The 16,636-nt window shown below is 37.2% G+C and overlaps 3 protein-coding genes and 1 long non-coding RNA gene across 7 annotated transcripts; 2 read left to right on the forward strand and 2 right to left on the reverse strand.

The window, feature by feature from the left end:
• The first annotated feature begins 1,223 nt into the window (after positions 1–1,223).
• Positions 1,224–3,245, forward strand: LOC103421226 (uncharacterized). Its single transcript, XM_008359257.4, has 2 exons — positions 1,224–2,537; positions 2,697–3,245. The coding sequence occupies exons 1-2, from the start codon at positions 1,634–1,636 to the stop codon at positions 2,780–2,782; spliced, it is 990 nt and encodes a 329-aa protein (XP_008357479.1). The 5' UTR covers positions 1,224–1,633; the 3' UTR covers positions 2,783–3,245.
• On the reverse strand, positions 3,177–5,245 carry LOC139194054 (uncharacterized). Its single transcript, XR_011578765.1, has 2 exons — positions 4,265–5,245; positions 3,177–4,115 (listed from the first exon to the last, which is right to left on the reverse strand). It is a non-coding gene; the product is annotated as an uncharacterized lncRNA (long non-coding RNA).
• Positions 5,246–6,384: 1,139 nt separating this feature from the next.
• LOC103421208 (inner membrane protein PPF-1, chloroplastic-like) lies at positions 6,385–12,634 on the forward strand. Of its 4 annotated transcripts, XR_011578766.1 has the most exons (13): positions 6,385–6,824; positions 6,926–7,036; positions 7,147–7,221; positions 7,356–7,416; positions 7,780–7,853; positions 7,955–8,059; positions 8,513–8,620; positions 8,815–8,918; positions 9,521–9,670; positions 9,753–9,867; positions 10,791–10,932; positions 11,880–11,949; positions 12,260–12,634. XR_011578766.1 is itself a non-coding variant. In XM_070818250.1 (12 exons), the coding sequence occupies exons 1-11, from the start codon at positions 6,498–6,500 to the stop codon at positions 10,896–10,898; spliced, it is 1,338 nt and encodes a 445-aa protein (XP_070674351.1). In that variant the 5' UTR covers positions 6,385–6,497; the 3' UTR covers positions 10,899–10,932; positions 11,065–11,390. The 4 variants fall into 4 exon arrangements, 3 of the variants coding, with proteins under 3 accessions (XP_070674351.1, XP_070674352.1, XP_008357463.1); XM_070818250.1 differs by lacking the exons at positions 11,880–11,949; positions 12,260–12,634 and adding an exon at positions 11,065–11,390; XM_070818251.1 differs by lacking the exons at positions 11,880–11,949; positions 12,260–12,634 and adding an exon at positions 11,092–11,390.
• LOC103421217 (uncharacterized) lies at positions 11,453–12,443 on the reverse strand. The gene is made up of 3 exons (XM_008359248.4): positions 12,233–12,443; positions 11,815–11,897; positions 11,453–11,711 (listed from the first exon to the last, which is right to left on the reverse strand). The coding sequence occupies exons 1-3, from the start codon at positions 12,441–12,443 to the stop codon at positions 11,634–11,636; spliced, it is 372 nt and encodes a 123-aa protein (XP_008357470.1). The 3' UTR covers positions 11,453–11,633.
• Positions 12,635–16,636: the final 4,002 nt, after the last annotated feature.

The raw sequence follows: 16,636 nt of genomic DNA on the forward strand, positions 1-16,636 counted from the left end.
ATAGTAGCAAACAAATATTAGCCAAATCGGAAATATTTGAGACATCTGATTTAGTTCAAAGCAATTGACGAACGCTTTGTTCTATAAGAAACAATAAAAATTCATCGTGATAATTAAATAAGCAAATAGTTTTGAATTGAATTGAATTATTTCAAAGGTGATCTATGAATTGAGACTTACAAAAAAGACGGTTCAGATCATTAGAGTTCGATTTAGAGCAGGTCCCAAAACTAAGCCCCATTTAAAAAAAAATGTGAATCTTTTCTCTCTTAAAGCCTTTATTTGTATTAATGTTTGAGAGAGGATCCTAATGTGAAGGTCCGGGGATCCTCAAATCACATTCGTTCATCGTGCATCGTGCTGTCATAAATCATTGTAATTTTTTTTTATTTAAAATTGAATATAAACAGTACCTGACGAAAACTAGCCGCAAAATACACAATAAAGATGTGATTAGAGGATCCCCTCTCTTAATGTTTAATCAACAATTCTGGCATGCACGGTGAGCATAGATTGGTCTCTCTCAATCTTGTTTTGCCTCCATATTTGCTCCTTGTCCTCATCAACATGTATAATATAAGAGTAATGCTAAGTAAACTAAATTTATAGATTAAATTTGCAAACTAAATGATGTGTCACCAATAAGAACAAACATGTTAATCAACACATAAATAATAATTCAATCATCAATTTTCATGTCATTTAGTTTATAGAATTTAGTTTACAACATTTAGTCTACACATTTAGTCTCTCTAGTATTACCCATAATATAATATAGAAAATATTAGAGAGGCCAAATTTTAAAACCAAATAATGTATCACCAATAGAAAATAAATATGTTAATCAATACTTAAATAACAATCCAATAATTAATATCCATATCATTTAGTTTACAAAATTTAGTTTAAAATTTTGATTTACTTAGCATTACTTATATAATATATAAACATACTAAGGGAATCTATCACTTGTAAACTTTATGTCACTTCATATTTTTTATAATATTAACATAAAAATTAAGTTAAACTGTGAGGTAACAAATTATTCATAAAAAATCTCAGGAGAATTCCTTATCATTTCCTTTATAATATTACCACAACCCTACCCCACCCCCCCCACACCAACCCAAACCGTGTGCAAAACTCGTACATCCAACGGTCCACAGAGTAGAATCCGGATGGCACGCATTATTATATATATTACCATGACTTTTCTTTTACTTACTCTACTTATATATCTATTTTCACTGTGAAGTGTTGAACCTGCGAGGAAATACAAAAAGCAGGAGGCCGGAGGGTATTTGAGGAAGAACGGCATGAAATTGCGTCATATACATACATACATACATACATACATATACATATACATATACATATATATATATATATGAGTCCTATCCATAAATGTCATCACTAACTTTACCTTATCATCAACTGAGCAAACGAATGATTCTCAAAAGCCCAAACGCCACACTCATCTTAATTAGCACTTCCGCTTCCCCTTCCACTTGGATCGTTGCTTAAGTAACAGGCACAGCCGCAGAGGCACCCCAATTGACTTGGGCAGTGTGTGGCAGCGGGACTAGGAGGAGCCCCACTGAGTAGTGTACACAGAGCTTATTGTACGACAGTCATGGCGTCAGACGATAGTATGACCATCCGGTCTTGTATCTCCATGCAGGAAGACGAGTACTATGAGGATACCGATGATTGGTTTGATCAACTGCCCCATCCCCATAACTTGTCTAGGCTATCCATGTGTTCCGTATGTGGTACCGATCGTGAGGATGTTATGGATTATGATAGTAATCATCATGATCATGGTAACTACTACTACCATGGCCAAGATAAATCCCCAGAAGACACTACCGCTGGCATGAATATGTTCATGTCACTCTTGTCCATGGAAAGCTTTGACCGGGACGTACTGGAAGTTGGGCTGTCATCCGACTCCGACAAGGAACCCAGCTCTTACTCACTTCCGGCAACGCCCCCAAGACGAAGGGCTCCAGGTGGAATGTCCCATTACAAGCATCCCAATTCCATGCTGCTTAAAGAGTACGCCAGCGAGAATGAAGCTCAAACAGTCATGGGCAACATTTCCAGGAAGAGCAGGAGGAGAACAAGAAGGACGCGAATCATCAACAATCGACACTCATGGCTATCGGCATCACCAGACAGAAGAAACATAGCTAAAAAGAAAGATGATGATGATGATGATGACACGAAGGACGCCAATAATACGATGATGGCGCGGACGGATAGTAGTCAGCTTGGCCATTGCCATAGCTTTAGCGGGGAGAGTGAGGGTGGGAGTGTGGTAGTGATAACGAGGCCCAAGGGAGGGAGGAGGTCCTTGTGCATGGACATGGAGGAAGTCAAGGCTTGCAGAGATCTTGGGTTTGAGTTGGAGCACCAGCATATGCTGCACGAGATGCCCCATCATCTTTCTCGCTCTGCCTCCACCCTTGACACCAACACTACCTGCAGTAGCGGCGGCAATTCCCCCATCGCCAACTGGCGCATCTCCAGCCCCGGTACATATGCCTATGCCTGCCTAGCTTCCATCTTATATATGCCTTTGCTTTTATTCCTTCTCAATTCTCAAACTGACCAGCCAAAGGTCATTTTTCATTGCATTGATCTCACAATTACCGGCATCATCTAAATTCGGGTCTAAATTATCTCTACTCTAGGTGACGACCCACGGGAAGTGAAGGCTCGAATCAAGGTCTGGGCGCAGGCTGTGGCATTGGCATCCACATCACGACAAGGCATCTGAGCTCACTAATCCACAAAAATGATCGCTTATTCTCTCAGCATGTGGTTTTTCAGTTTACCTATTTTGCTTCCTACACTTATGTTTGGGTAGTCCGTCACTCAGCACATTTTTTGTTCTTGTGGGTTTTGGATAGATTGCATCGTTTCGGTTTCCCTAGAAGGATTGAGGTTTCTGGTTGACGTTCCTTGATCTTCATCTGAGTTCACCGTATTTCAGCGCTACCTCTGCAGCGCAGCTTCTCCACATTGTAAATATAGTAGTATGCTGTAACTGATCATTCTTTTTCGTGATGACAGATTACAGACATACTTGATTATGTTCATTGTGTGTAAAGATTTTCAAGATTCAGTTTCATGTATCCATTTTGTGTGGCGTTTCCCATTGGATATTGGCATTGGGAACGATCGATATTGATATTGTATTGGTTATGAAACATATATACAAAAGTTCATGTTCCTACATAGTCCTAATGTTATCCGATATCCGCTGCCAAAAATCATCGGAATATCGCTAACAAAATACTAAAGCAGAGACAAAGGAAGAAACAATGCCATGTTTTACTTGGACGAAACTCAGTGCAGGAGCCAAGTCACTGGCCGCTTTTAACCCTAATTCGCCTCTCAAAAGTAAACTGTGTTAACGATGATGGAGAAAAGTTAGCAAGTCTATATGTTGTGGACACAAAAGTCAGGAAACAAGATCCAACAAAATAAGGCCTTTGATCACAAAGTCAAGAGGTCTATTGTATAGACACTTAGCGTTGTATAGGCTAGCTTTTATTGCATATGGTTGAGTGTAGTTGGGGCAGCTGCTGCCTTTATTGTTTAGAACTCCAGCACTGTTATATATGGAGGCGACAAATTCCAAAATCTCTGCAAAACTCACTGAACAGATTGAAACCACATGCAATGGACAACAACAAGGCACTTAGCAGATCGATTTAGCATGGCAAAAGACTGGGAATAAGTCATGGGAGATATATCCTCACTGCAGATAGAAGATTCATTTTAGTCCCTCGCAATTGAAATGGAGAGAAGAAATTGGGAAAGGGTATCGAAAGCTGAGAAAAACAAAGGCATCTTCTAATAATTTGAATGCTCAACTTACTCATTGGTTGCTAACAAGTTGAAAACTTGTGATTGAATCAACACACCAAGGAACCTTATTCAAACCAACAATTCTCCCAAGCCAACGATGGACACCCAAGTTTCACGAGTGACACCGGAGGCTCAACTAGCATGCTAAAAATGAAATTACCTTGGAGAAACTGGATGAGGGAATTCATTCCTATACCATTAGGATTGGCAGATGGAGGGTCTAAACTTGCTTGGAGCTGACGAAAACAACTACAAAAGTCAAAATCCTTGACAAACTGATAAACAGTGAGTACCGTTTCTGTCATGCCTTACAGGTTTTAATCATCTAGGTTTGAAATAATCGAGGAAAACAATAGAGTTAGGATGGGTATTGAACATGACTTACCTGATTGCAAACAAACCAGCATCTCGGATACTGCTTCTATTTATGTTCCAGCTGCAAGTGTAACTGGTCAAGGAAGAAAAAGCTTGCAGTTTTATGAGCTGTTTCAAATGGAAAATTGGGATGGACAAGATTCTCTGTCACCTTCAGAGCTTGATAAGAATACAAATGCTTTGGATACACAAGATAAAAATCCCAAGGGAGATGCCTGTGGCCTTCGGGGTGAAGACCCCACTACTTCAGGAGAATGGGGTGGAGGTGCTGGTATTGAATTCAGTCATCAAGATGGTATTGATGTGGTTTCCGTTTCAGGACAGAAGCAGGGTATACGAAAGATTTCAACGAGCTCAAAGATTAGAAAACTGTACAGAAAACAGAAACCATTGCGTAAAAAACTATTTCCTTGGAACTATGATTGGTATAGAGAAAAGGCTTGCATCGATGAGAAAATGGGCGAGTCTGTGGGAACTATTAGGAAGTGCAAATTAGGAATTGTGGATCATGCATCAGTTTTAAGAACATCCTCAGGACAGTCAAGTCATATTAAACGATCGTGTAAAGGGGCAATTAAAGGTCACCAGAGCATTTGGTGCTGGGTTCTTGAAGAAGGTCAGTTCAGCTGGTAACTTTTACCGAAAATAAATTAGGAATTGGAGAGAAGGGTTTAGGGGTGCAACTCGGGCGGTTGGTGGGTTAGAAGGTCAACCAACTCTAAACCAACCGTTTCAATTTCGGTTCAAGTTCAGGCTTGGGTTATGATGGATCGAAGATAAATGAATCTAATCCAACCCGTGATCGGGTTCGAGTTAATGCAGGTTGGTAAAGAACTATAAGGTTATTCAGTTTATTCTTGAGCATACCCATCCAACATTTAAGTCCTAGTAAGACTCAATTTTTAAGTCTCATAGGAACATGTCTCTTGCACAAAAAGATGAAGCAGATATGGTAGATAGTTTAGAAATTGCTTCAAGAGAAACTGTGGAAATTATGAGTAGACAAGCTTGTGGTCGTCAATATCTTAGATTCATTCATGATGATTATAAGAACTATTTACGTTCCAAATGAACAAGAGAGAGGAAGTTAGGTGATACGGACATAATGTTAGAATCTTTACAAAAAATTGCAGTTGAATGATCCTCATTTCTTCTATTTTATAAAAGTGGATGAAAATGATTTGATTACTCATATCTTTTGGGTCAATTCAAAGACAATGGTGAATTATAATTATTTTGGTGATGTGGTATGTTTTGATCCTTTTGCGATGTTTGTTGGTGTCAACAATCGTAAACAAACGGTTGTATTTGGTGTTGCATTATTGTATGCTGAGATGGTTGCCACACTCAGTTTATTTTCGATACTTTTGTCAAGTCAATGCCTAGAATGAAAAAAAACTACTCTAACAGATCAAGATGCAAAAATGGCCAAAGCATTGTTTGAGAAACAACTACAAATATGTCATCGTTTATGCATCTGGCAGATATACTAAAACGCAGCCAAGCAACTTAAAAGCGTTTTTGAAAACTTTGATGATTTTGCCAGAGTTTAGTAGTTGCATATACGACCACAAGGATGAAGATGATTTTCTAGATGGAGCAACATGATGCTGGATTATAATCTTACATATGATGATTGGTTGAACCGGTTGTTTGTTGTAAAAGAGAAATGTGCATTAGTTTATGGGCGCCAAACTTTTTGTGTGAATATTACTACTACTATTTAGCACAGTGAAAGTATGAATAGTGCTATCGAAAAGTATGTCAATTACAAATAATTTGCTACAATTTTTAGAACATTTTGAAAAGTTGTTGATGATCGTTAATATCAAGAATTTGTCAAATTATCAAAAAGATAAACTCAATACTTGTCTTCAACAACATCGACATTATCTTCAATTGTTTATTATTAAATGCACAATCTGACATATGTGCGGTTTCATCGTAATTAATTAAAATGAAATTAAGATATTTAAATTCTTTTTTTTTTCCGTCCCTGTCCCATGTGACACGAGGGGTGATAAACTACGCAATTCAATATGTCAAATGACAAAACGATCCTTCTCACCCTGACGTGGTCGCTTCCCATTGGTTCCCACAATAACCACTCATAAATCGCCGCGCCAAAATCAACGACTCGGAAAAAGAAGGAAAGAAAAGAATATCTCATCCTCATCTCTCCTCTTCCTGTACTCGACCATGAACCACTGACAGAGCCTGGGACCCACTCTCAAATTCCTTTCATGGCGAAGACTCTCATCTCATCCACACCGTTCGTCGGCACATCTCTGCCGTCTGTCTCCCTCCGTGGGTCCTACACTCTCCCCTACCGCAGCAACGGACTCGCCACCACCAGAATCAGGTTCAGCCTCCACGACTCCGTTCCTCCGATTAATCCCTTCGACCACTCCCCCGTCGACGTCGCCTCGCTTTTGAGCCGCGCCGAGGGGCTTCTTTACACGATTGCCGACGCCGCCGTCGCCGTCGACCCGAGCTCCGCCGATGCTGCAGCTCAGAAGAATGGCGGGTGGTTCGGCTTCATCTCCGACGCCATGGAGTTCGTGCTCAAGGTAGTTTGAGTTTCATAAATTTATTTAAGTTTCTGGGAAAAAGAATGAAATTTGGGATATTATTTGCTGATATTTTACTGCTGGAAATTGAATTTTGATAGATTTTGAAAGGCGGGCTCGATGCCGTGCACGTTCCGTATTCATACGGTTTTGCAATTATACTGCTTACGGTTATCGTTAAACTTGCCACACTGCCTCTCACAAAGCAACAGGTTTGGTGTTTGTTAGTTGATAATTCGTTTTTTTTTTTTTTTTTCAAAAAACCCATTTGTTTTGTTTTTCAAAAATTTGAATTTTTTGGTGTAATATTTGTAATATGCAGGTGGAATCGACGTTAGCGATGCAAAACCTTCAACCAAAACTTAAAGCCATACAAAAAAGATATGAGGGCAATACGGTGAGGCTTTACCTTTGTTGAAATGGGTTTCCTTTAACTGTTGAGTCGGAGTAATTGCCGAAATGTGGTTAAGTGTTTACCTGCCTCCGTTTTCTTGTGGTACCTAATTCGTAACTATGGTTTTCGCTATGTAGGAAAGAATACAACTTGAGACATCACGGCTGTATCGGCAGGCAGGGATTAATCCATTGGCAGGTAAGAAGTTTAATTAATCACTATTATATTATGTTCATGTATGTATGCGTGCGTGCTGGATTGATCATTTATTGCGTTACTTGAATGTGAAACACCTTCAATATGAGCTCTAATCGGACTTAATTTGCATATTCTTACATGAACTTTAAACACAATTGTTCGCTGTGTTGGTTCATCGTGAGATATTTAAGTTTTACTAATGGAACCAATTTCTGTTTATGTTTAACTTTTAAAACTAAAGATCTTGATGTTTTGCAATGCCATGTTGAGCTGGTGTGTTGAATTTAATTTGATTTCTTGATCGTATTCTGGTGTGTCACCTTGAGCCAAACTACGAGGCTCTTATTCAATTTTTTAATGTAGGGTGTTTACCAACTTTGGCCACAATACCGGTTTGGATAGGTCTATATCAAGCTCTTTCAAATGTGGCAAATGAGGTAATTAGTAGGTTGCCACTAAATTTTCAGTTGTGAGATGACTATTTTCCTTAAAATAAAAACAGTAGTGCTGATATTTGCAAATTTTTGTTTACTCAAAGGGATTGTTGACAGAAGGTTTCTTTTGGATCCCCTCTTTGGGTGGCCCAACATCAATTGCTGCTCGACAAAGTGGTTCTGGCATTTCGTGGCTGTTTCCATTTGTGGTAAGATATTTTGTGATTTCATGAATTATGAAGCTAACGTTTGTTATACAGCTAAGCTTAGTCGACCTTAGTTCTGGAAGCAGTCTACCAATTGTTAGCTAGCATTGCCTGTCTAACAATTGGTAAAGTGTATGGATAAATATGTTGAAGTTTGAATTGTACATATGAAAGTGAATTTTAACAACTCTAACTTAGATTTTTTAATAATTTGATCGGTCTTTCATTCAGTTTGTGTTCTACTAATTTACTTGCATTCTTAGTTGTGGATCTTTAATATGGATGATAAATATATTAGAAAGGTGAACGAGTTATCAATGAACCTTGACGCACTTTACTACAGCAATTTAGGCATGGTACCTGATCTAAGCGAGTAGCTGTACCATATTACTACTGAGGCCAAGTTACTTTCATGTGAATTCAACTGTTTATTACAAAGTATAATTTATGACGCAGGATGGACATCCACCATTGGGCTGGTCTGACACTGCAGCATACCTTGTTTTGCCTGTCCTCCTTGTTGCTTCTCAGTATGTTTCAATGGAGATCATGAAGCCTCCACAGGTAAAGAATTGTGTGTCTGCATTTACATTGGTTTCTTCATTTTCGTTTTTGATTCCTGTTTCATTTTGCTACCAAAAAAAAAAAAAAAAACTTTATGGTTGCGGGGATTGAATTATGGACCATTCAGGTGTGTGGTTATCTAGACTAACAGGTTTTTATTTTACTGTTTGTAACCTTAACTCTTCCTTTGGCAGACTGATGATCCAGCTCAAAAAAACACACTTCTTGTATTCAAGTTTCTTCCCCTCATGATTGGTTACTTCTCCTTGTCTGTTCCTTCAGGATTGTCAATTTACTGGTTAGTTTTTCATTAACGAAAATTTACTATGTATATCATCTTTCATGTATTGTATGCTAATACACAAATTACTGCCTGGATTTTGCTTGGAACTTCCTTAAAGGCACCTGTTAAGGAACGTGACAAGGGCTTTAAGATTATTCTGACAAGGGCTTTAAGATGTTTCTTATTTTCCTTTTAATGTCTTAGAACTCTTATTCTTTCTGACAAGGGATTTAAGATTATTCTGATTTGGCCTTAGATGTCTTAAGGTATTTCTTTATTTTATTTTATTTAAGGTCCATGGTTTTTGCAGTTTTGGTTAAAAGGGACAGCTTACTATTAATGATTTTTCTAGAGTCACTGTCAAATTTTGTTGGTACAGAAAGTACCGCTTTCATATCATACTGTAAAAACTTATCGTTCCACTTCATTTTAATTTTTCATTTTTAATTATTGTTCTCTCAATGTTTGCCACCATTTTCATGTAATGCAATCTATCTAGGAATAAATAAAATATGTTTTCTTTCATTTGCAAGCTGTATCTGGTGTAATTCTGAAAAATGATTCAAAGTGACCTTGTTTACGCTCATTCTTTATCAGTTGTATAATTTGTTTTTCAGGTTCACAAACAATATCCTCAGCACAGCACAACAAGTATGGCTGCGCAGATTAGGAGGTGCAAAGCCTGCTGTGAATGAGAATGCAAGTGGAATCATTACAGCAGGACGTGCAAAGCGATCAGATTCTCAGCCAGTAGAGGCTGGCAGTAGGTTGGTGTTATACTTTTGGAGAATTGTATAAAATCTTTCATAAAGTTCTGTTCCTGACCAAATGAAAAATGGTGATCAACAGATTTAGGAAGTTAAGAGAAGAAGAGAGAAAGAAACAATTGAGCAAGGCGTTAACAAATGAAGAGGTTCAGACTTCTGATTCTGAAGTTGGTCCAAATGAAGAAAGCAATGACAAGGTAAAATTCAAAAATTTAGTGTTAGGATTAGATTTAACCTGTTAAGTAGTCTTCTAAAGAAGAAACCTAAGCATTATATCTCAACTATATGAAAAGATGACATTCTTTTATGCATAGTTTTAATGATTATTGAAGAAGATAGTAGTTGTGTGTTTAGACTCACCTTGCTAATCCATTTTTCAAAGTGGAAGTTTTTATTGGATGGTCAAAACATTCCTTGTTTGTTGTTTTTGAACAGTCCCGGCTATAGTACCTAATAATCATCCATGCTTTCTTTGAATGAAACTCATGACTTTAAACAAGTGTTTTGGACGCTAGAAGTTAGTCACTTATACAGTGTGGTAAACTAGGGTAATCATAAGCCATAACTTATCTACTTTGTCTTTTTGTAGTAGTTTGTGGGTTCCACTACTTGTGTGTCAATTGAATTAATGTTGCAAGAACTTGTACAAAGTAGCCATTGAATTATAATGAAATAGTCATGAAGTGTGGAGGTCTTTTATTCCTGCACCGACATGCATGATCAGGTGCGTGTCTGCAATGCATTTCTTCTTTGGTACTAGATGCAAGGCAGCTCACTTAATTTGATTCCCCACGTAACCATCTAGAAATGGGAAGTTATTTGTCTTCCACCTTGCTAATAGAAGAAAGACAAACTAACTGATAAATGTAAAAGGGGTATTTCATGAAACGCAAATGGCACTTGCTCTAATTTGTTATACTTAGAAAGAAATGAAATGATAATCATATCCATTAATTAAATCTACTGTTAGAATGGTTCATTCTTTGTTGTTGTATTGAACATTATACATTATGAACAAGTACCAAACATGAATGTGACAGTTAGTGAACATTAGGCTGTTTAGTTGTATTTAAATATTGTTTAAGTTTTGCATTTGGAACTGATTTAGAGGTTATATCAGGGTGAGGAGGTTCTAGAAGAGGTGTATGGTTCTGGTGTTGGAAAGGAGCTTCCAAATGATCCTCGACCAAGGAGAAGCAAGCGATCTAAAAGGAAGCGTGCTGTATAAAATGACCGTATACTGATTAAGTTTATAGTTCACGGTGAGTCCTGTATATCTCAGCCAAGTGTATTGTAGTTAATATATCATCGGCTTTATGCTGGCTCATTATTTTTGAGGTATAATGAAAATCATGCTAATTACTTCTCATCTACTTAGTCTCTTCATTCCACAGGGTGCTAAAATTGTACTTTATTGTCAGATTTGTTGCATGGACTACCAAGTAGATAATTAATGCCTTAGAAAAATGGAAAACAGTACGCATGAAGATTTAACATGCTATTAAGGTTTTGCATTATTGCACTTTTCATTTTTGGAAAACGAAGCAAAGTTGTAAGTTTGTGTATCAATGCAACTGGTTTTTCCAATTTAGAAGCTTTAGGATGACAAGTTATATTTTGAATGTCTGTCCTTTGAACATTGAGAGGATTGATCGGGTAACTGATATATGTGAACATATTTCTTGCCTTTCAGTAATGCCAGGATTAATATTTATGTTAACAGTTCTACTGTAGATTTATATTATGGAACTCCTACACTTAACATTTTTGCTCATGCACAAATGCCACAAAAGCTTCTAGAATTCAGATGTTCTAAATCCAATTTTGCACAAGCACATGCCTCGATGAGAGGTTTTTTGACCTACATGAAAAGTTGAAAACCACTGATCTCCTTCAGGCCTCTAACAAATACAATAATCTAATTAGTTCTACTTGCTAAGTTAACTACGATTGCGTCAAATGTTCATTGCTTCGATGGTGGGCGATGATTCCCTACTGGGTTTGGTCCTGATGGAGTTTTGTGGATGTTCCTTCCACCGACCTGTTTTTTAACGTTGAACAAAGATGCAAGGAGTCAAGGTAAAGTTGTTTGGCATTGAGCAAATGAAAGCTAATTGATAAATTCTATTATATTATATACACACCTTAGTAGGCAGAACATATCTGGTTCTTGACCCCAACGACCCTGAACCTGAGGCGGGCTGTGCAGTATTGAGCTTGAACTGAACTGTGGCCAGCAACAAAGAAAGCTAAATGCATTAAATCTTGAAGGAAACAAGGTACAATCTGTTCAGTTGTATTTCATTTTCTTTATACTGATGAATCATGTTCAAATGTTTGTTACATTTTCTCACATTATTTAGAAAGAAAGAAGATAGGCCACCTTTCGTGCCGAGAATTGGTTTATATTGGATAACTCACTAAATTCAAGTAACGTTGTTGGAAGAAACCGAGGCCAACTTCCATACATTGTCTACATAATGGTAACAACGTACCTTGAATCTAGTGCGTTATCTTAGTCCAATCCAATCGTAAGCACCAAACGTAGCCAAAGTGTCTTACCTGATTCAATATCTTGAACATAAGTAGTGTGGTGGTGGTATTGAGAAGCTGCAAGCAGGAGCCAAACCAAGAGAAGATGAGTGGGAATTTGTCGTCTCATGTTGAGCATGCTAACAGTGAATAGGAATGTTTTAGGATGTCTGGTGTGGCAGGGCCTCTTATAAGCAGGAAGAAGTAATTTTATATGCCACGTAGGCATTGCCCTAATCATATCCAAACTTGAAAAACTTGTGGGAATGTTTTGTTAGAAGGTTGGATGGGAATCCTATGCCATTTTAGACACAGTGAATACACATGTAGAAATCTAGGTTGCTTGCTCCTCATTATTTGTTGACTTCTTTGTACTTATGATTGCATCCATGATAACCATGCTGTCGGCAATTCCAACTGGGAAGTCCTGAATCATTGTTCTTCTCTCTTTTCCAAGACAAACTTTACATTTTCTTTTTGTCGGGCTTCTCTGTGTGCGGTTGAAGACGATGTTTGATAACCATTTTGTTCTGTAGTTTTTAGTTTTGATTTTTTTTGGTAGAGACGGAGAAATAAGGGTTGGAGAAAAGTGGTATGAGGGATACGGAAAGAACGTACATGAAATAGTAAGAACCTTGAAATCCTTCCTCTACCCTTCTTCATCTCTCCTTCCTCCCACGTATTTCTCATTTGTCTCTAACAAGAAATGAAAACCAAAAACTAATAATGAACCGAACTGGGAGCTTTCGTAGTCCAAACCCCGCCTGGAGTAAACCTTGTGGATTACAAATGGGTATTCACAAGAAAGCGCAATGAGAAAACAAGATTGCAAGATATAAAGTACGACTCGTTGCACAAGGTTTTTCACAAAGATCTAGAATTGATTAAGAGGAGACATACTCTCCTGTAATTACCGCAATTACGTTCCGTTACTTAATAAATTTGGTGGTTTCAGAAAAACTTGATATTTGTAACCCATTTGCAATCTCGTTTTAATCTTTAGTGGCTGCTTGTTGTGATGATGATGTTCTCCACACATGGCTATGCCTACAAATGCAAATAAGCATGCGTTTTCGTTTTCTTGTCTGCTCTGATCCGGGAGCTTCCGTAGAGAATGTGCTTTCTACTGGAGTCACTTTTACTCATTTTCATTAAGATCTCTACACTCTACCTAGAAAATGTTAGCAAGAGCAGAAGCACCTGAGAGAAAAAAGCACTTTTCATGATGGTGCTTCTGCTGGAAGCCACATAACTCCTAATAATTTATTTCCAAATGAAGATAGGGGAACTTATTAAATATGTCTGGATTCCCAGAACCTAACTATTGATCTTGGGCTCACCTAACTCCTCCCATATGGATTTAACCGTGAAAAGAGCTGCTTAAGGTTTTTATAGTGTCTGCAAAGTTGGAAGGTATTGTAAAAATGATAGTGTTATTCATACACCCGTTTTTACCTCAGACGCACCCTTGTTAATATTGTTAAAAGCAGTGTATGAGAAGTAAATATGGGTGTGTGGATAGCATTACCCTTGTAAAAATCTGTTGCCAAGAGGTGGAACGCGACACATACATCTTCAACAATACTAGCTAAATTTTTGTTATTGTAGCTACCCAAATGATCCAAATATTAATTTGGCTAGCCACCACTTTCAATAATACTAGCTATTTTAGTTTTTAAGTTAAAATATTTTTATATTATTTTTTTCCTAGACTTAACAACCCAAACTCATTTTCTTCTCGTGAAGCCCAATATTTTATAGTTTTAGTGTTTAGCAAAAATTTAACTTTCTCTCCCCTCCAAACTTAATTTAGTTAGTTACTATTCACAAAGTTACGATAGCTAGTCATTTAACTAGCATGTTAGAATTTGATTTTTCTTTATTTTTTGTTAAAGTAGCCAAAATGCCTTATTTAGCTAGGTTGTTGAAGATGCTATCACCACTAACTTGAAAGAGGAATGACAAAACTAACTTCTTGTTCAAGATGTAGTAATCTGACTTTGGAACCCTAATTGAATCGAATATAGTTTATATTGAATAGTTTCACTACTAAATGTGTTGATGTCTTTTACATAAAACCGTGCACTTGCTAGTACATGCAAGTGAAATACTTAACCTCTCTAAAGCAATGGCGGACTGGGCCTTAGGAAGGTGGGTACGTTGGAATGGGTTACAATGGAAGAGTTTCTAAAACTTTGGGGTCTCAAATGTTTTAGAAAATTGAGAGAAAAAAAAAAAAAAAAAAGCTTAAGGACACTACCGTTCTTGTGTACTTATAAGTAGAAAGTCTTCGATACAACTCTTACAAACGAGTTCATTATCAAATTATTAATGCCCAAATGTGTTGTGTAGCTCTCCATTCCGTACAATAAGGTGCCTACAGGCGATACTAACATATACAAATAATTAGTGTCTCATAAGTCGATGGCCTAATTTAAGAAGAGTAGTGATACACTTATCATTTTGTTATACCATTATTTGTATCATCTATCTAATAGAGGTAAGACACACCAACACATGTGAGTCTCATCTCTATTTAAAAGATGATACAAATAGATGATAAGAATAATATTTTATTATTATTTAAAAATCATCTAATTTCGCCTCCTCAAGCTAACGGATGAAGAAATCCAAACATGATCATGAGCAGCTTTCTTTGTGGTTATCGAAAATATTATACATACAGTATAATTTATATAGGGTGGTGATATCCATACTCTCATTTTTACCTCTTACCAACCCAAATAATAAATATTATATATAGTCTAATTTACATAGGGTGGTGCTATCCACGGAGGAGGATTCTTTCCCCTCCTAATCTCTCTTCCCTTCCCTCCCCTCCTATTTGAACGGTTATGGTTTAGCCACGTCAACATTTTATATTGATTTTTTTACAGAGACAATAAGACAAAAAAACAATATGTGAGAGGAGGGGAAGGAAGGGGATGGGAATAGAGGAGGGGAGAGAATCCTACTCCGTTTTCCACACCCAAATTTTACCTCACACACACCCCTCTCAATTTCCGAGTGTCGGATTGAATGAATTGAAAAATATCAATGGACAAAAATTAACACCGAACTCATTACCTTGAGATTTACTAAAGTTGCATTTTGTGGGAAATTTCAAAAGTTTTGAATCAAAACCAATGAGAATTCAACGGTGCTTCTAAGAGATATCAAAAAATCAACCACCATCATCAATGTATCTATTATATTATAATGATGAAATTAATATCTATTATATTAAAATGTGTCTATTGAACGAATATATATTTTTGGTATTGGCGAAGATAAATATAACCGTTAACCGTTGAGAAATCCATTACCTGTTAGGTATTGTTATAGATAATCCCCGATGATTAATTTGCAATTATGGATATGGTTAATTTTTGTGGGGCTAAATAGCCAAAATGGTCCCTGAGATTTGCATAACTCATCACTTTGGTCCCTAACATTTCAAATCGATAAAAGTGGTCCCTGAGATTGTCCACCATCCATCATTTTGGTCCTTCCATTAAAAACTCTGTTAAGTGTCCCGAAGCTCTTGGCCGGAAGTTTGGACAATTTTCAAAGCTTCGTAACTCAATCGTTTCTTACCCAAATTCAACCCATAATATATCAAAATAAATATAGGAAAGTGTAGAATAAGATTACACCTATTTGGAAGCCCAATAGCTGCCGGAGATAGTCAAAAAATAGCCTCAAAGTTGACTGGTCCGAAAAAAAACTAGAAAACTCGCCGGAAACTGGGTAAACTTTAAACGTTCATAACTTCTTCAATACTCAACGAAATCAAACGATTCAAAAACAAAAATCATACTTCTCGATGAGATGAAGAGAATGGTACCTTTTTTTATGGCTAAATCTCCATGGTTTGTCCGGAAAATGGCTCGAAAGTGGCTGTCTTGGTCTCAAGTTAGCCACTTTCGAGCTGTTTTCCGGCCAAACCATGGCGATTTAGCCATCGAAAAAGGTACCATTCTCTTAATCTCGTCGAGAAGTATGATTTTAGTTTTTGAATCACTTGATTTAGTTGAGTATTGAAGAAGTTATGAACGTTTAAAGTTTACCCAGTTTCCGACGAGTTTTCCAGTTTTCCCTCGAACCAGTCAACTTTGAGGCTATTTTTCGGCCAACTCCGGCATACATTGGGCTTCCAAATAGGTATAATTTTATTCTACACTTTCCTATCTTCATTTTGATATATTATGGGTCGAATTTGGTTGAGAAACGATTGAGTTACGAAGCTTTAAAAATTGTCCAAACTTTTGGCCAAGAGCTTCGGGACACTTAACAGAGTTTTTAACAGAATGATCAAAATGATGGATGGTGGACAATCTCAGAGACCACTTTTATCGATTTGAAATGTTAGAGACCAAAGTGATGAGTTATGCAAATCTCAGGGACCATTTTGGCTATTTAGCCATTTTTGTG

The sequence above is a fragment of the Malus domestica genome, chromosome 03, assembly GCF_042453785.1.
Source record: "Malus domestica chromosome 03, GDT2T_hap1".
NCBI classification, from domain to species: domain Eukaryota; kingdom Viridiplantae; phylum Streptophyta; class Magnoliopsida; order Rosales; family Rosaceae; genus Malus; species Malus domestica.